A 20,313-nucleotide genomic window follows, 5' to 3' on the forward strand; every position below is an offset into this window, starting at 1 on the left:
ATAAATAAATAATAAATTTTAAATAATAATTTTTATAAATATTTAAATTATATAAAATTAAATATATATATATAATAATTAAAATAATATAAAATAATTCAGCAATTCAAAGTCTTTGATTTTTTTATAAAGGCATCATTACTCATATTAATTATATTTATTTATTTATAAATAAGAATGGAAAAGAAAGATAGAAAAAAGAGAGAGAAGTGAAGAAAAAGCAGAGAATAAAAAGAGACCGGATGTTGACAAATTTCATGTCACTGTTCTTAGAAGGTCGTTTGTTTGTGAGAAGATTTCTTATCTGGGATCTCTCTCTTGCCATTTCTTATTTTATTTTATTTTTCTCTTTCTCTCTCTAAAAAAAGGAAAAGAAAATAAAGCTCTATTCTTTCTTCCCTCCCTGTGAGTCTGCGAGAGAGAAAGAGGAACAAGAGTGGCCCAGCAGATCGAAATCGATGATCTAAGCTTCTTCAATGTTGTTGCAGCAACACCCACTTCGCTCTTTCTCCTACAATTGTTGGTTTTCCCTACCCTTTTTCTTTTGCTTTCTATTTTAGTTCCGAGTCAAACACTTCATTTTTGTAGCGGATTCTTCAGAGCAGATGATAAGAGGATGTGGGTCTAAGGTAATTTTCCATTACTTTCTCAATTCTATCTATATTGATTATTATATTTTATTTGCTTTTATTATTTTATAACTAGTTTTTTTTTTTTTGTAGTAAGTTGAAAACGAAATTCTGGGTTCTTATTGTTTGGGGGCTAATTTAACTGCTGGACCTTTTTTTTTTTCATTTATTTATTTTACTTTTTATTTGTAGCTGGAATGTTCAGATGTTTTGTGTTAGTATTTTAAATTCAATTATATCCTTTGGTTTGTTAATTGTTGTATAGGATCTGCCTAATTCATACTTGTCATTCATTTAGGTTCTCTCCCTCTTATACTTTTGGGTGTGTTTTTTTAATATCTTTGTCTATAGTATAAAGAGTGAAATCTGTTGTATCCCTCTAATTACATTGGAGGACAACTGACATAGTTTTGTGAGGAGAAAATTAAGATTTTCTGTTATTTTATTTTCTCCTCCATTCCTGACTCAAAATTGGAGTAAAGAACTTGAGTTCCCCACGTATCAAGGAAGAATTTGGGATGCCTAGTTTATAGCAACTCCACTTCTCCATAGATTTTTTCATTCCAATGATAAAGTTATGTGTACTGATCAATGTTGAAACATGATGTGACTAGCTGTATTCAAATTTGTTGTGTTCCATCAAGATACTGACAACTATGCAAAAAAAAAAAAAAAAAACAGAAAAACCTCTTTGTGTTTAGCTTAATTGTCAGTATTTTATTGGGAACTAGAAAATGTGACCAAAGAATTGATTCCTGATAAGTTGCTGGCATACAAGTCTCGCTTGTTCAACTGTCAGAATTGATGACTGATATTCTTGGTCAAAGTTGTCAACCAAAAAAATATTGGAATGCACTGGGGGTATTTTGTCCAATATTTGATGTTATGAAACATTTCCAAGTTGGCATATCATGAGGCTATTTTTATATGTTTTTATTTGTGAATTAAAATTGGTCCATGGGTTTTTACTTTTTACTATATCTCTAGCAGTTTACTAGGGTAACTGGTCCTCACCCAGAAATATTGAAAGCAATGCAATTGTCAGGACTCAGTCTGTCTGTTATTTCAAGAAACCGGAACGCTTTCTTGGAAGCCTAAAACATGCAGACTTATAGTTTGCCATTGATAAATGTGTGCATTTAGTGACTTGAATGTTTCATACGTTTCCAACACTTCGGCAATCCCATTGGTTGGCTACTACAGTGATGTCATTGTCTTTACTTGTTATGGTAGTCTGAAGTAGTAAATGTTATATCTTGGTAAAATTAGACATTGCCATATTTGTTATGCAGCATTCTGCTGATACTTCTGAATACAAGAGTTGTGAATCTAATTGGTAGTTAACATAATTATGCCTTTTGAAAAGTTAACCTATATGGTAACTGCTATGAGCCACATTGTTGTGCGCAAAGCTTTTGAGCAGAAACAGATGTTTTCTACCTGCCATAAGGAGTCTTATGGTTTAAGGTTCTCAAGGTTGCTTGGTGTTGTAGTATGTTCTTTCTTCTTATCCTTGTCTCTATCATATCAAATTTGTTTTACATACTCTTTCTAGCTCAACATATCAGTAAATACTTTCACCCATTTTTTCTGGTTAACCGTTTTCACCTTGGCTGATGTATTAACGTTACATGTTTGTTGTGATATAGTGAACTTTGCTTAATCTAGCAGCAGGTACCCATTTGCATTTGATTTAGAAATCTCACATGGAAATTCTTGTTTGTAATTAAATCCTTTTTTAAATACGAGTTGATTCTTTCCTGCATTTGTTTAGGTAAACCACATTTGTTTTCAGGACAAAAGCTAATTTATAGAGTTGAAAGGAGTAGTCATTAGATTCTTGTTGTACTTCACATAACTTGGGTACTAGGTCTTTATTGTCATGCATTTAATGGCCTTAAAGTGGTATCATACTTGTGAATTGGGTGTTATGACACTGGTCAGCTCAACTTCACATATCTTGAATTAAAAGGAAAAACATTATATTTGCATTTTTACATATGCATTGGATGAGGAACAATAGGAATAAGCGCAGGAGATGGAATCAAGAGGGAAACAAATTATTACCAAAGGACTTCTTATATAAAATCAGTTGAGGAGAGGAAGCTAGAGTTCCAGTTCCAGACCTAGAGAGAAATAAGTGACAGTTAGGAGATGATGAGAACACTGGTTCTTTAGTGATTAGTAAGCATTTTTTATTTTCATTTGAAACTAATAATTTGCAGTTTTACTTAACGGTGAAATGCAAGACTCATAGAAAGTGGCATTATAATGATAGACTTTTCAAATGCCTTTTTCTTTCACTATGTGAAGCTGGCTGGCAAAAGTTGCATGGCTTATGAGGTGCTTGCCTCTTGTTCTTTGGTTCATTATTCAACTATTTTACTTTTTCTGTTCTCTGAATAAGATGCACTACCATAAAGTTAATCTACTCATGGCAAAATACAAATTTACAAATTTTCTTAAATACTCTCTAACCATACTGGAGTTGTGAAGATTCTATATCAAAATTGAAGATTTATTTTCATTCATATACACTGATCAATGTACTTGAGAAGAAGTCAAAATCGTATCCCTTTGATCATTCTAGTAAATTTAATTGATAAATTAAGTAAAAGAACTGAAAATTTATTATGTGCAAGTATCTTTGCTAGCATGGTATATTTTATGTCATTAAATTTTGATTTGAGTCATCCAATTATTTGGTTGCTTGTGTGGATTGTTTTTTGACTATGTGTGGTATTTGATGTCATGCAATATTTGGAAAGTTAAACAAAATGCATACCTTTTTAATAATAATGTGTCCAAAATAAATCAAGATATTGCATGGATTGTGATATTCTTGGGTCAGGTTGAATTTAGAGGAGGAGGAAGAGAGAAATAGAAAGAGGCATGCTTTAAGAGAGAAAGTCTGAATGGAAATATTTATTATTCAGTAGAAATGTGGTACATAGATTATGCAAGACACCCATATATATGCAGGCTCTTAGTAGACTTAGTGGAGACTATTTCCAAGTCTATTATTAATTCAGTGCAACTTCCTAGACACTTATACCCATGAATATTGAATGCATTTTATCATGATATCATCTGGTACATGAACGTACCACTACCACTATTCCTATATACTTCTCCAGAGAGAAAAAAAATTAGATAGACGAAAGAATGCAATTATTTTGTTAGAGTTATTCGGTAAACTTGCTACATACCCTATATTAGTTGGTCTCTCTTGACCATTAGGCTACTTAATTTGTGTAAATGCTTTTTTTATTGTTCTTAGAAATCCTATATGAACAAAAGGTTTAAAAATTAACAATTAAATTGTCTTGAACTTACATGGACAGATAAATAGGAACAAATTTCATCTTCTCTTTTTGAACAGATAAATAGTACGAGGTAGTATTTCCTAAGTGCATTAACTAATACTATTTTCAACAGGTTTAATTGGAAGCTATGTATTTGTTAATTTGTTATAGGACACTCATTTACATATAACTGTGTTCAATTATCAGGGATGGGAACCAAAGTTCAAAATCTGCCAGGATATTACTCAATGAGAGATCTTAATGAGGAATCCAGCAGTTGTGGCTGGCCCCTATTTTATGGAGACAAAACACTGGCAAATGGGCAATATTATCATAATTATCTGTCCAGTGCTGCTGCAGATGTGTGGTCAGCATATGATAAGGATGTTGTAAAGCAGATGATGCTTGAGCATGAGGCCATATTTAAGAATCAGGTATGTGTTTTGGCTGTTTAAAGGATTAAGTCTTATAAATCAGTTGAAAAAGAAATGTGAGAGGTTTTTCTTAAAATCACTGTCTTCAGAGGTTAATTTCATTATGTATCCTATGATTGGTGAACCTATTGATATATTTAAATTATGTATTATCAATCAGGTCTTTGAACTTCACCGCTTATACAAAAAACAAAGGGATTTGATGGATGAAGTTAAAATGAAAGATTTATGCAGAAATCAGATATCTGTTGAGACAACATTTTCCACAGGTCCCTTGGCATCTCAGATAACATCTGAAGATGGTAAAAAATGGCACATTCCTGGCTTTCCACTAGTAGGAAGTTCTACCTGTGTTAGACCATCTATTTCAGGTGTTGAGGGCATTCATTCACCTTTGGGTTCTAATAAAGGAATCAGTAAGTATGCTGGTCTCTTCCGTTCCCCAAATGGGAGTTGCTCAAAAGATGTTGAGATACTGGAGTCCAGACCCTCAAAGGTGAGGAGAAAAATGTTTGACCTTCACCTTCCTGCTGATGAATACATGGATACTGAGGAAAATGAAAAACTTAGTGATGAAAAGATTAGTGGCACAACAACATTTCTTCCTGATAGAAATTGTAAAGATGAAAAGGGAGGTGATGGGAATCTTTTTTGTGGCAATGGTGGGATGACTGTCAACCAGGAAGACACTGCACGACCTGAGCAGTCTTTAAAGAGCAGAAATGGGTTGGCTGACTTAAATGAACCTGTTCACGTGGATGATACAAATGATGTTGGATACGTTCCTCCTCTGAACCATAATCCTAATCAAGGAGAAACTGAATGCTCTGATCAATCTTCCAAACAGAAGTCAAAGTTCTTTGATTTGTACAAGGAAGATTTACAAAACTCGCATCATGGCACTGGCAGTTGGGCTCAAAATAATGGATATTTAGACAATGATAGGAGTGGGCAAGAGTGGATTTCATCAATAGAGTCAGGTTAGATTGCTTATTGAGCCACTTCAAATTTATATTTTGAACCTGCTTTTGCAGTGAAATGCACCTGCCCATCTAATACATTTTGAAGACAAATGTTAGCTAAATTAGCATGTTTTGCAGTGATTTTGTTGACATACTTTGATACACTACTTTTTTTAGTGTTAGTGAATTCTATATTTTTTGCTCCAACTAGAATTTGCAAATTATTTAGAAAAACATTTTATTTCTAGATCTTTTTTCTGTTAGATCAAATCTTCCCCTTTTGATTATTTGGCAGTAAACAAATACTAATGCTGACATGATATCTGATAAATTGTGCCATAAAATCAAGTTTTTAATGATTGCAGGGCAAACTAAAAGCAATCTGAAACCCATGCCTCAAGTTCTCAAACAAGAGACATCGCTTCTATCATCCCACACAATGCAAGATGCACTTGGTAAAGCTCATGAACCTACACCTGATTATCTAACTAATCAAAGCAAGGCTGAGTTATGGAGGGAAAAGACAGCTAGTGGATTAGATATTAGTGAAAGGAATCATGAACACTCTGATAATAAGCCTCTAGAGTGTGTTGTATCATCACATAGGCCTCCCTTTGCAATTGCTCCTTCCTCGGATTTAGGTAAGCCTTGGTCTCACTCACCTTGGGAAATGGCAAGTAGCACCTTAAACCAGAAGTTGATATCTGTACAGACAGCTCCATCTCCATGTCTAAATGCATCTGGTGCCTTGAGTAGGAGTTCCCAGTCGCATCAAAGCAATGATATTTTGGGAGATGGTTGGCCTCTAAATGTCAATTCAAAGCTTAATCAAGGTTTTCAAAGTGAGGCATCTGGGCAGAATGAATTTTACCTCAGGACTACATCCGGGTCCAAGGAACTGCCAGTGAACATCTCTTCTATTAGCTATCCCAACCATAATGATTGTAGGAAATTTCCTGAACACTTCAATGGTTTAGCAAACTACAAGAGTTCAAATTTCAATTCAAATTGCAAAGATATGAAGTCTGAAAAAGATATTGACTTGAATGTGCTACTTTCAAATGGTTCATCTGACAACATAGTTTCCCAGTCTGGTCTTGGAATCATGGATGGAGAAAAGAAGCATGAGGAGCAGCTTGCAGTGTTGCCTTGGCTAAAAGCCAAGACAACATGTAAGAATGAGGCACAAAATGCTGGTGGAAGGTTAAGCACCACAGATTTAAATGTTTTCCAAAGTGCTTCGTTGTATAACAAAGATGACCCTGGAAAGGTGTCTAATGGAAAATTTATGCACAATGTAACTTCAGGTTTGTTTTCTAATAATATTGAGCCAAGGAGGACAGAAGTAAGTGAGAGCTCTAGTAAAAGGAAAATTCTTGGTGTTCCCATATTTGATATGCCTCATATTTCTGCCGCAGAATCATCTTTACTCACATCTCCCTCTGTGTCAGTTCCTATTCCATCTGATGTAGAATTAGTGGAAAATAATCGCAAAAACCCAATACTTGATATTAACTTGCCTTGTGATGCTTCTGTTCCTGAGTTGGACAGAGGAGCTGAGACAGAAATTATTGTTTGTAAGAAAGGATTATCGACAACAGAAGCAAACCCCATGAATTATATTGATCTGAACTTGAGTATGAGTGAGGATGAAGTATTTCTGACAACTATTCCAGCTACCAACTTTAAAAGGAAGGCAGAAATAGATCTTGAAGCCCCTGCTGTTCCTGAGACAGAGGAGGATGCCGTTGTCAAAGAAAATCAGCTTGAAACTCCTTTAGCATCACCATTAAGCCCACAAGACACTGTTGAAACACAGCAGGATGAACTTATGAGGTATGCAGCAGAAGCGATTGTTGTCTTGTCATCTTGCTGCGATCAAGGGGATGATGCGATCAGCAGTCCATCAGAAAGCCCGGCAGTGGACCCACTAAGTTGGTTTGTCGATATTGTTTCCTCGTGTTTGGATAATCTGCAGAGAAAGGCTGATAATTCAAGGGAAAAAGATGGTGAGGATAATGAGGAAACTACCCCAGAAGGAATGGACTACTTTGAGTCCATGACATTGAAGCTGACAGAGACCACAGAAGAAGACTACATGCCCAAGCCGCTTGTTCCAGAAAACTTCAAAGTGGGAGAAACTGGAACAACCTCTTTACCTACTCGGACACGAAGGGGACCAGCTAGGAGAGGGAGGCAAAGGAGGGACTTCCAAAGGGACATCCTTCCTGGTCTTACATCTTTATCAAGGCACGAAGTAACAGAAGATCTTCAGACGTTTGGAGGGCTCATGAGAGCAACAGGTCATGCATGGCATACAGGATTAAACAGGAGAAACTCTTCTAGGAATGGGCGTGGCAGGGGTAGGCGGCGATCACAGCCACAAGTTATCCCTTCTCCACTTCCACCTCCTCCCCCTCATCTGTTGGCAACCATTGAAACATGTACCCCACTCATTCAGCAGCTTAATAACATTGAAGTGGGATTGGAAGATAGAAGCCTAACGGGATGGGGCAAGACAACCAGAAGGCCCCGTGGACAGAGGTGCCCGGCAGGTAGTCCTCCATCAATCCGGTTAATCTGATCACTGTAAGAGGCTAAAATTTATAGGTGAGAATTTATAGAGGGTAAACTATGCAGGTTCATTTCCTTATTGATGGAACACATGATGTTCTATCTCAAGCACAGGAATTTCTCTTGTACATTTCTTCAAACCCGTATTTGGGTATATACTTGATTTTCAGTCAGTCTTGTGATACCATCTTGTATTATTCTTAAATAATGTGGCATGATTTCTTCTTGGTTATCTCTTTAAGAACTGTTGAGGGGAGATGTATACCAGCGTGTGCTCAGTCCTGCATTTACTAGTGATTTTTTCGTTACACTACATATTAGGCTGCATGCTTGAAACACTACATTTTAGGCTGCATGCTTGAATGAATTGGACCTACATCAAATAGGAATTTTAGCTTATGACATTGTAGAGATGTTTTTTTTATATGGATATGTATCGTGAGATTGTTCTCCTTAATCAAAGTTCTTCAGTAGTGAATTCAGAGACTTTTATGTAACTAGTAAGGAAGCATAGATGTTGAGTATAAATAAATTTTCTATTAAATTGCAATTCCCCTTGTTATAGGAGTAACTCTTATGTAGATTCACCTTATTATATGTGTTCAAATCAATAGTTAATATGTATAAAAACGAGTTTTATGAACAAGTGCATTTCTAACACAGCTTTCACAATCTTTTATGTCAACTATTAATTTGAGTATTGATCATACACCATGCATATTTCAGATTTTTTTTTTCTTTCTCAAAGTCATTGATCTGCATGATGTCCGTACGCGTGAAATTATTGAAGTGCAACAGCGAGTTAGGTAGACCAAGGTATCTCCATCCTGTGAAGCATGCCATCAGGAGTGTGGCATGAAAATCTTGAAGAACGAGCTTGTTCATTTGATAAGGTCCAAAGCTGCTCGATGGTGACATCGATCCTCTATTCTACCATCAACTTTTCATTTTATACACACCTTAACCTATCAAAATCCAGCAACTTTAACTGTTATTCTCCAAAGCAAATGGACAAATATTTAACTTTAAGAGTGTTTAATTTAAGGTTTGTAAAATCAGTTTTAAGAAAGAAAACTTAGGAGTTAATGTTTCTATATTTAATACAAAGTTTTTTAAAATATATTCATGGGTATTGTTCAACTTTAGGAAAGTGAAATTGGGTCATGTTTTGTTAATTTATTTTCTTGGTGACGGGTAAATATGTTGCTTTTCTATGAAAATGGGGGAAACAATCTGTTACCTAACTATTAACTTCTATTTTTACTATTCCTTTTTTTTTTTTTTCATTTGAATATTAGAAATCATTTATAAACATAATAAATAAATAAATATAATCGAACATGTTTTTTTTTACCCAAAAATCTAATATCTTCATTTCAAAAGATGGAGTAACAAAAATTAATATAACAGAGGCGAACAATAGGTAGAGTAGTAATGATAGCAACGAAGGTGAAAAAGAAAAAGAAAGGGGCAACAAAAATTGAGTAAACCTCGTATTAGTTGGGATAAAGTGACTAACTTTTGATAAAATCGATAATTATCATGAGAGTTTACTTTTGTATTTTTTGGAATTTAATATTATATTTTAAAGTTTTTAAAACTTGGAAGCTTAGTATATGCTTTTAAGATTGATAAAAGTCATATTTTAAAGAGGCTGATAAATATTAATTTTATTACCAATTTAGATCATTTTGAAAATGATGATCATAACTTCTATTCAGATTGTTATTCTCAATATTCTTTTTTTATGTGAGAAAATTATAGAATAAGTTTCTATAGAATGATTGGTTAGGTATAAAAATTTGCCATTATATATTTAATTTTTTTTTAATAATACATCATTGTAATTTGAGCCACGTAAGATAATATTTTTTAACATTAAGTTTCATTGAAATACTATTATTAACAATTATGAATTGTAATCAAAGTGACTAATAATAAAAAGTACACATCGTGCCTTTGGTTAAATTTGAATCCTAAAGCTAAAATCTAAGGCTTATTTGGTTGGAGTATGAATATTAAATTTTGAAAATTTTAAAACTATTGTATATCCACTGTTGTTAAAAAATATTATAGTTTTGAAATCTAGGGAACTGTTTTTTTAATTATTTTTAACAATAAAATTTTAAAAATATTCTTTTATTGAGGAAAAATATTATAGTAAAAAATTTTAAATTATTTATTTATTTATTGTTATTATATAATCTTTCAGTATACGATTTATTTATACACATTTTCTATGCTAATTTTTACTTTCCCAATTATTTTCTCCTAACGTTATTTCGTATTTCATCTCTAGTCTAAAACAATAGAAAAACGGTATAACTGCCAAACCCTGACCGCATGAAGAAAAACCAAGTAGATAATTGAAAATGGGCTTCATGTAATCTTTATTATTATTAACCTTTCTATATTATGTGCTTTTTATCATGGGAAAAGTTACAAATATTTTTTGTGTGGTAAATAAATTTTTTTTTATTGTTATTTAGTCTTTAATAAAGATTTTATTCTTGGTACTTTGAATAATAAAATTCCATTTGAATCATTTTTCATATGTTTAGATTTACACCTATTATTGATAATTGTTTAACGTCTTTAAATATTTGCTTTGGTTAATTTATATAAATATGAATAAAATCTAATAATTTAAGTGTGTTAAGTGTTTTTTAATTTAAAAATTGAAGCTTATTTATAATCAAGTAGTTGAAATGCATAAGATAGTGATAAAATTATAAATGAGATGACTACAAAGGCCAAGGTTGTTATCAAGACAATTTTGGATGAATGGGTTTTATGGTGACAAAATAATAGTGTACAAGAGAAGATTAGAGATTAAAGAATATGCTTTAAAACTTTGCATGTACGTAATAATGATAAAAATTAAGTAAGGTATCGTAATGCAAGAAATGATATAAATAAAATACTGAGCAAAATATGATCTAATTTTAGTAAAAAAAGAATATATAAATTATCATAAGTAGAAATTTTTTTTTAGAAATTTAGATCAAGTTAGATCTTCTAAAGATGAAGAAGAAAATATTTAGTTACAAATCAATACATCAACAATAGATGGGAATTCATAGAAATAAAAAAAAAAGTTCAAACACTATTTTTATAAACTTTTTAATGATAGATAATGAACAAATAAAAATATAGAAGGATTATGAGTGTAAGTAAATGATTTAAATTTAACATATTATCTTAAATTTTGAATTAGAGAAATAAACAAAACTTTTTAAGAGAAATAATAATGTAAAGTAGTTGGTTACAATAATATCTCTATTAATTAATAATATTTCTAAGAATTTAGTTTTTAAATGAGTTCAATGATATCATATAATTGACTTAAAAGTGAATTCAACTTAGAAGTTATAACTAAAAAATAAAGAAAACGTAGATATATAATAGTTAAGACGTGAATATATATATATATATATATATATATATATATATATATGCCTTCATATTGATTAAAAATATAACGAGAATACATTTTCAATCATGCACTAAAAATTCAACACTATGTAAAAGTTTTTTTAGCAAGCTCTCTAGGTTTAGCCTCTACAAATACATCTCATAGACCAAATAAAAAAAATACACATCAATATTATGATTTGAAATTCATAAAATAACTCAAATTACACTAAAATCACTGATATCTTACACCAAATCAATTCATCTAATCTTGTGTTCAATTGACATTTCTCGAGCACATCAAGACACAAAACATAAAAGAAAAATACTAATAACACACTCTCTATTCTTTTTAATGTATTCTTAATTATTTCATAAAATTTATTTAAAGTAAATGATTTTCTTTTCTAATTAATTATTCTCTTTTATATTTTTAGTAATTTGTAATAAGTTTTGATCAATAATGTGTTAAATAAATTGTGTCAGATAATGTTTTTTTTAAATCACTCCTTATGCTTAAAAACATTATTAATTGGGTAACTAAAAACAAGAAATTTGTAGTTTAGGAAGATGAAACATGGATCTTAAGTTTACACTCTTCTGCATCCAAAATGCACTTTTGATTGCCTCATCACTCTCAATCCTATTCACCTCTCTCTTACGAAACTGGCTTTCTACCTTCACAACACATAAGGTAAAGGAATTTATATTGGAATAATTTTATGTTTATAGGGAGAGAGCTTTATATAGGAAGCCTCTAATAAACTATTAGTAACAGTAATCAAAAGAAAGCTAACAATACAACTAATTAGTAATAACAGAAAGATAACAAGCTAACATAGTAAATTAGCCATTTTCTATTTTATTCCTATTATCTAATACTCCCCCGCAAGCTGAGGAGTAAATATTAATGACTCCCAGCTTGGAAACCAAATAAGAGAAGGAGGAAGGCTCAAGAGCTTTAGTCATGATGTCAGCTGTTTGTTCAGAACTAGTGATAGGCAAAAGATGAAATAATTTGGCTTGAAGCTTCTCCCTAACAACATGACAATCAATGTCAATGTGTTTCGTGCGTTCATGAAAAATAGCATTGGATGCAATATGTCGAGTAGGTTAACTATCACAATACAATAATGCTGGACTAAGGAAGGGAATTTTCATATCCTGCAGAATATATGTCAGTCATTGCAGTTCACACACAGTGGAAGCAAGAGCCCTGTACTCAGCTTCAGACGATGATCTGGATGTAGTGGATTGCTTCTTGGATTTCCAGGAAATTAGAGAGTCTCCTAAGAAGATGCAGTAGCCGGTGATGGATCTTCGAGTCTCTGAACAAGTTCCCCAATCTGAATCACTAAATGCTTTAAGCTGTAATGTAGAAGAAGTGGGATAGAATAGGCCTTGTCCTAGTGCTCCTTTGAGATATCTCAGAACTCTTACTGCTGACTTATGATGAAAGTTTGTAGGGGAAGACATGAACTGACTAAGCTGCTGGACAGCAAAAGAAATGTCAGGTCTGGTTGTAGTTAAGTAGAGAAGCTTTCCAATGAGTCTCCTATACCCTGCAGCATCTTGATAAGGTTCTTTATCAGCTGTTTTGACCTTATGTGGCTTGACCATAGGAGTAGGAGCAGGCTTGGCTGCAAGATAACCAGTGTCAGCAAGGAGATCGAAAACATATTTCCTCTGAGACAGAGTGATGCCAAGATGAGATCTTGCAACCTCTAACCCAAGGAAATATTTTAGGGAACCTAAGTCTTTAATTTTGAATTGAGTGTCTAATTTGTGTTTAACCAATTGAATTTCAGAAGTGTCATTTCCAGCTAAAATTAAGTCATCAACATATACTAAAATAGCAGTAAAATGATCGTTGGTGGATTTAGTAAAAAGAGAGTGATCATGAAAAGATTAATGATAACCAAGGTTGTGTAAATAAGAAGACAGCTTGGCAAACCATTGCCTACTGGCTTGTTTCAAGCCATAGAGAGATTTGTGAAGTTTGCAAACAGAATTAGGAGTAGGAGAAGTGAGACCTTGTGGTATTTCCATGTATATATATTCATCTAAATCACCATGTAAGAAGGCATTATTTATGTCTAATTGGTGTAAATGCCAGTTTTGGGAAGACGCTATAGCCAAAAGAAGTCTAATTGTTCCTAATTTAGCCACAGGTGCAAAAGTATCAAAGTAGTCTAAGCCTTCTATTTGCGTGTAGCCTTTTGCCACTAATCTGGCCTTATGTCTCTCAATAGAACCATCAAACCTATACTTTACTTTATATACCCATTTTGAACGAATAGGAGATTTGCCAGGAGGAAGGGAAACAATGGACCAAGTCTTATTCTCAGCCAAAGCTTGGAGTTCATTCTGCATAGCCTCGATCCACTTTTCATCCTTGACAGCTTGTTGATATGAAGTTGGTTCAGAATGAGTGGAAATAGAGAGAATATAATTGAGATGTTTCTGATTGAGGGAACCATAAGAAAGGACAGATTACAGGGGATATTTGACTGAATTGTTGTTAGCAAAACTAGTAGTGTGAAGACTACAATGATAATCCAATAGGTAAGCAGGTGGGTTCCGAACTCTAGTGGATCTCCTGACTTGTTGTTCATCAGCATTGACAGGTGGCAGATTATAAGCAGTAATAGAATCAGAAAAAGAAACATGTGTGGAAGGAATATTAGGATCATCTATTTGAAAAATAAAGGAGGGAGTCTCGGTGAGTTTAACAGTAGTGTCAGAAGTGTGTGGTTTAAAAGGAAAAATGTTCTCATAAAAAATCACATTTCTACTAACAAAAATTTGCCTAGTATTGATATCCATGACAATGTAACCCTTGGTCCCATTTTTAAATCCAAAAAAAATACACTTTTTGGCCCTAGGATCAAGCTTATTCCTATTTTGAGTTAAGGTGGAAACATAACATAAACTGCCAAAAACCTTTAAATTTAATAAAGTGGGCAATTCATTATGTAAGATTTGGAAAGGGCATTTACCATGTAGAACAGGAGAAGGAAGTTTGTTGATCAAGTGGACAGCATGCATAACAGCAAAACTCCAGAAAATTTTAGGCATATGAGAATGAAATAACAAAGCTCTCGTAATGTTAAATATATGTCTATGTTTCCTCTCCACAACAGAATTCTGTTGTGGAGTTTCAACGCAAGATGTTTGATGAATTATTCCATATTTAGAAAAGGCAGGGTGCATGACAAATTCAGCCCCATTATCACTCCTTATACATTTAATTTTCTTACCAAATTGAGTGTAAACAAAATTAATGAATTCATCAATTAAATTTCTAGTTTCAAGTTTGGATTTCATGAGGAAAATCCAGACATGTCTAGAGTAGTCATCAATGACAGTGAGGAAGTATCTATGACCATGCATTGATGTAACAGATATGGGACCCCAAATGTCCATGTGTATGAGATCAAAGCAAGCAACAGTTTTAGTGTTACTAACAGGGAAAAGGCAATTTAGATTGTTTTGCTAAATGGCAATAGTCACATATCATGGTAGAGTCAGAATGTACATAAGGAAATTGTTGACATACATGATGTAAAACCTTAGTAGAAGGGTGGCCTAACCTAAAGTGCCACAAATCAAAACTAGTATGTTTATTGAGTACATTATTATCAAAAGAATTAACAGCAGAAATAGTAGGTACAACAGGCTTATTTGGTTCTTGCAGTATGTATAAATTCTTGTTTACTTTAGCTAGACCAATCATCCTCGAAGAAGTCATATCCTGTATGACACAAGAGAATTTGGCAAAAATTAAAACGCAATTTAATGTATCAGTGATTTTCTTAACAGAGATGAGGTTGAATTGAAATTCTGGAATGTAAAGAACATTGTTCAAATAAAAATCATTAGTGAAAGAAACAGTTCTAGAGAAATAAGCATGTGTAACAACACCATTAGGAAGACTGACTTGAATAGGTTCTATGAAATGATAGGTAACATAATTATTCAAGGAATTTGACACATGATCGGTGGCCCCAGTGTCTAAGATCCAAACACTGGGGTCAAGAAGATTACCTAGCTTTTGTTGATAGGTGTGATCCCTATTTTGAGTATTATGAGAAACCTGGTTAATGGTGTGCGTTTGACCTTGAATGTCAGTCTTCTTGACCATTTCAATGATCTGTGCATAGTGTTCTGGTGTGAGATTTCTGAGAATATCATATTACTCATTGCTTTGGCCAATAGATTCTTAACTATTGTTGTTTTGCTCAGAGGTTAAGGAATTAACAGAAGGGTTAGTAGATCTGTTCTTGAACTTGAAGTTTGGTGGAATACCATGCTTGAAGTAGCACGTTTCCACTGTGTGCCTTTCCTTCCCACAGAAACTGCACATCTTGATATTTCCTCCATTCACTCCTCTTGAATTTGATCGACCTCTCCCTCGACTACCTTGATTTCCTCCTCTGCCTGTTGAAGAACCTCTCCAGCCAAAATTCTAATCTATGGCAGTGGCAAGAACTCTTGACTCCATTGCTCCTACGTGTTGCCTTTCTTGCTGTATCAGTAATGGGAAAGCTTTCTTTATTGATGGAAGCTCTTCCATCATGAGGATTTGGTTTCTTACATGACTGTATTGATCGTTTAGTCCCTTCAAGAAACATATCACATATTCATAATCCCTATACTTCTTCACTGTCTTCATGAGATCACATGAGCATTTTATAGAACAGGTGCAAGATGGAAGAGGTCTCAAAACCTCCAATTCCTCCCATAAAGTTTTTAGATCAGTGTAGTATGTAGAAATTCCTCGATCCCCTTGTCTGATAGAATGAAGATCCTGCAGAAGATCAGAAACTCTGAAATGGTCTCCCTTCGAAAAGCGATCTTTGAGGTCCTCCCACAGTTCTTGGGCATTATCTATGTATATAACGCTTTGTGCAATTTCTGGTGGGAGAGTCTTGATAATCCAAGATACGACAGTATTGTTGCATCTTTCCCAAGCGTCCCAAAGTGGATCTTTCTTGTCGGGTTCCTTGATAAATCCATCGATAAATTTGTATTTATTCTTCGATAGTAACGCTCTCTTGAAGTTCTTGCTCCACGAATGATAATTGACTCCATTGAGCTGAGGGTCAGAGATAATGGAGGCTGGGTTTTCTCCTGGATGGAGATAATACGGACTCGTAGGGTTTTGTGATTGATCTTCATCTTTGGATGAAACATTTTCTTTGATTGATTTTTCAAGTGCAGCCATGATAAGAAACAGAGATGAATGCTAGCGGAAGAAGATGATCGTGACAGAGCCCTCCCAAGGAGTTCTCTGATACCATAAAGGAATTTATATTGGAATAATTTTATGTTTACAGGGAGAGAACTTTATATAGGAAGCCTCTAATAAACTATTAGTAACAGTAATCGAAAGAAAGCTAACAATACAACTAATTAGTAATAACAGAAAGATAACAAGCTAACATATTAAATTAGCCATTTTCTATTTTATTCCTATTATCTAATATAAGGAGTGATTTTGCAAAAAATTATAAATACCCTTTTATACAAAGATTAAATTGCAATCTTTAAAAAGACCTTATCTTCACCGTTCAATTTTATATAAATATATCTAACGATAAATATTAACTAGTTTATGTGAAGAACTTTACATTGACCATATCAGATAAAACCTCTATCTGAATATCCATAGAACAAGAAAAACTTGTGGTCCTCGTACATTTACCTGCCTAAGAGCAAATTGGTCTATAATAGAAAGAAAACTTGAACATGAAATCTATCAAAATTCTTTATTTTTCAAAATAATGATGGATCATTTTAATTTTTAAGATTTTAACTTTCATTAGATTTTTTTACAAAATGTTATTTATTTTATATAAAACAAAAATTACGATACGTGAATTTTTATAAAGTTTTAAAAAATAGAACATTTTTACAGGAAACTTCGTTTCATACCCTAGCCCTAATTCAAACATGAGAAATATGTCATGCCAAAGTGCCTTTGATGATCCACTTCTTAGAGTTAGACATGGAAAAACATAGTCAAGAGTCCACACAATCCAAACACAAGAATGCAATCATGAGGAACGCACTCTACCGCTAAGATAATAGCTTGCTATGCTAATGTGTAAGAAACTCAATTCCTTTTTCTCTTTTCTTTTTTCTCACTTTCTTTTATTGCAATTTTTTAGGATATGAAACTTAATTTAAACAATTAAAAAAATTAAATAGCCTAAATGTGAATAATTAATATTAGAAAATTATATATATAAGGACATGATCTTTTCACATTAGTGTAAGTCTAAAAACTCTTATACTTAATCTGAATATTTCATTTAACTTACATTTAATGAGTTATAATTTATTACTTCACTGACTATTAGATGTAAGTTAAATAAAAGGTTGAAATTAAATATAAAATTTTTTAGACTTATACCAGTGTGAGAAAATTATTCTCTCTCTATATATATATACATAAAACATAAAGTCACAAATATTTGCAAGGCGAAATTACTGATTTTTCATTAATATTTATACATGGTAATATTGATAAATGATTATTACAATTAAGAAAAAAAGGGTTTTTATAATGCGTCATTGGACACACAATAAAATATTAGTAGATAATTTTTATTAAAAAATATTATTTAATATTATCAATGTGAATGATGGGGATTTATAAGTCTACTGCAGAAGTGAACACTACTTTTATGAAGCTATAAATTACTTCAACCGATGGCAAAGTGGACAAAAATGATTGTGCACTTAGTAAGTAAATATAAATCACATAATTCACTTTTAAGAACAATGCTGAATTGATTTAAAAGTATCTCTCCAATGCAACAGCTTGATAGAATCAAGGGAAACAGAGAGGATATGAATCTTCCCTTTTTAAAGAGATTGTGAGAACCAATTTTTAGGTTTAAGCCTTCCTCCTTTTCATCTTCATCGCCAAAATTCTGCTTCTTGTTTTTACTTCATTCCTGGATTGGGTTTTCATGTTGGGTGCTGCTGGCATGCCCTAAAGAAATAATAATAATACATACATACATACATTATGAATACAGTATTCTTCCCATAATCTACTGCATCAAGTAAAGAAAAGATAAAATCCTCCAAAACATGGGCTTCAGTTCATGTGATAAGGAGCATAGGGTAACAAAAAAAGATATCTTTAAATCAGTTCAAAATATAACTGATTTAAAATGTACTTTTAGATTTTTTTTAAGTAATCAATTTAGATATGCAACTTAATTTCTAATTCAGAAACAAAGTTTCATTTGGCTTTTCCACACTGTAATTTCCTTATATCCTCCTACCATGTCGGTGCAATTAATACTCTCTTTCATTCTTGTAGTTTCACATTTTTATCACATTTTTTTTTCCAAAATTGATCTTGTATCTTGATGCTTGATTTGGTTTATGGAATATGTAGATTGTGTTCACACACAATATGGCTCTCATGTTGTTTTGTTTTGGCATTTATGGGGTTATGGTTTAGTTCTGTGATTCATTGGGTTGTTAGTGGAAATGCCCACTGAAATTAATGATAGTTTTGACTGGTAGGACCCTTCACTTACCCAATGCTTAACTCCTTTCTACTTTTTCATTTCTGTTTATGTCATTCCTTATTACAATAAAATTCTCCATGCACTGAAGTTTGAGGTTATGCAATAAGATTTAATTATTTTTATGATTTTTTTAGTATGCACATAAAAACACAAATAAAAATTTATGTATTGTAAAATTTTATTAAAATTATAAGATTTAATGTATTAAAATCACACAATAACACTAAATGTTTTAATTGTGTATCTTTAACCACACGAAAATAATGTTATTTTGGTATAAAATAACGTAATTAACAGTAAATTATGGGAAGAAAGATGTATTATATTGGTTTAAAATAATGTTATTTTGCACTTTGTGTCTCATATATTGGTTTCACAATCCACCAAAGCTAAGTTCTTTAAAACCATTTTTGGTAGTGGCCAAAACACCATCACTAGTCTTTTCCAATGCAGAGGCTCCCAATTTTGTGTGACAAACTTTGTGGCAAAATCATAGTTACTTAGGATTGGGTGGAGCAACTGACATTGATTCTCTCTCCTAAACTATATACATAATCATTCTTTTTGTAAAGGATGTGAGTACCATGAAGACCTCACTAAAGAAGTTTCTAGTAGAAAGATGTAAGACTTGGTACCATCCCCTGGAGAAAAAGATTTGAAATTCTAGATCCAAGTAGAGATTCTTGATATAAGGAATCGCTGCAACACAACACAACATCTCATTCTGTACAGTAATCTCACCGATCAAGTTCATTAGAAAAAACAACGAGAAACGAAACGAGACACCCCAAACCAGTGAGACCTATGCAGCATGTTAGTGCCATTGAATGCAAAACACCCAACAACTTTGTCGATACGGTTCCATCGCAAGGTGTGAACAACGTAGAGAAGTAGAAGCATAGAAGAGAAGTCCCCAACTTAGAGAGTAAGGAAATGAGTGGCGTTTCGGAAGAAGAGATGTAGCATTTGAAGAAACCGAGCAGAGCAACCAACTTATCAGTCTGAAACCTTGGAACGTAGACATAAAATATTAGGTTAAAAATCTTGTCAACCTCGAATCCTTTACCGATATCGGTGCTCAATTCGGCTTCATAAACTTCGAGAGTGTTTGTGAATCCTCAAAACATCAGAAACTCCCTCACCAACTCCTTGCATACTATATCTTCTCCATCAAGAAAAGATCTAGCCATGGAAATAGAACGCAAGAATGGAATCGTGTTGGATTGAAAGAGATTTACAGTTACGGTTACGATGTCGTATCGGAACGTTGGGGTTACTGAACATTTTGGGTGAAAGTGATTAGCTTTCCAGTTTGCGAGAGAGATTTTCAGTTCTCATTTATCCACCTAATCGAAGTAAATACTAATTTTAAATATTTTTAAAATATTATAAACTAAATTTTAACAATTTTTGTTAAAGAGCAATTTCTACGAGTGCTGTTT

General features: G+C 32.9%; 1 protein-coding gene and 1 pseudogene across 4 annotated transcripts; one reads left to right on the forward strand and one right to left on the reverse strand.

Moving 5' to 3' along the window:
* The first annotated feature begins 262 nt into the window (after window positions 1-262).
* On the forward strand, window positions 263-8,451 carry LOC113857394. Of its 4 annotated transcripts, none has more exons than XM_027489223.1 (4): window positions 263-629; window positions 4,142-4,368; window positions 4,529-5,348; window positions 5,696-8,451. In XM_027489223.1, the coding sequence occupies exons 2-4, from the start codon at window positions 4,144-4,146 to the stop codon at window positions 7,912-7,914; spliced, it is 3,264 nt and encodes a 1,087-aa protein (XP_027345024.1). In that variant the 5' UTR covers window positions 263-629; window positions 4,142-4,143; the 3' UTR covers window positions 7,915-8,451. The 4 variants fall into 4 exon arrangements, with proteins under 4 accessions (XP_027345024.1, XP_027345026.1, XP_027345027.1 ...); XM_027489225.1 differs by having other exon boundaries at window positions 319-629; window positions 4,068-4,368; window positions 5,696-8,444; XM_027489226.1 differs by lacking the exon at window positions 263-629 and adding an exon at window positions 2,538-2,813 and having other exon boundaries at window positions 5,696-8,444.
* A 9,771-nt stretch (window positions 8,452-18,222) lies between these two features.
* Window positions 18,223-20,061, reverse strand: LOC113859791 (annotated as a pseudogene).
* Between the last annotated feature and the right edge of the window lie 252 nt (window positions 20,062-20,313).

The sequence above is a fragment of the Abrus precatorius genome, unplaced genomic scaffold (assembly GCF_003935025.1).
Source record: "Abrus precatorius isolate BTA unplaced genomic scaffold, Abrus_2018 Scaffold2, whole genome shotgun sequence".
Classification (NCBI taxonomy): Eukaryota; Viridiplantae; Streptophyta; class Magnoliopsida; order Fabales; family Fabaceae; genus Abrus; species Abrus precatorius.

Bases quoted from the DNA above. Each gene is read 5' to 3' on its own strand.
- LOC113857394 (XM_027489223.1), top strand. From the start codon at position 4,144: ATGGGAACCAAAGTTCAAAATCTGCCAGGATATTACTCAATGAGAGAT. The intron at 4,369-4,528 runs GTATGTGTTTTG...ATTATCAATCAG, and splicing joins AGGCCATATTTAAGAATCAG to GTCTTTGAACTTCACCGCTT. The intron at 5,349-5,695 runs GTTAGATTGCTT...TAATGATTGCAG, and splicing joins GATTTCATCAATAGAGTCAG to GGCAAACTAAAAGCAATCTG.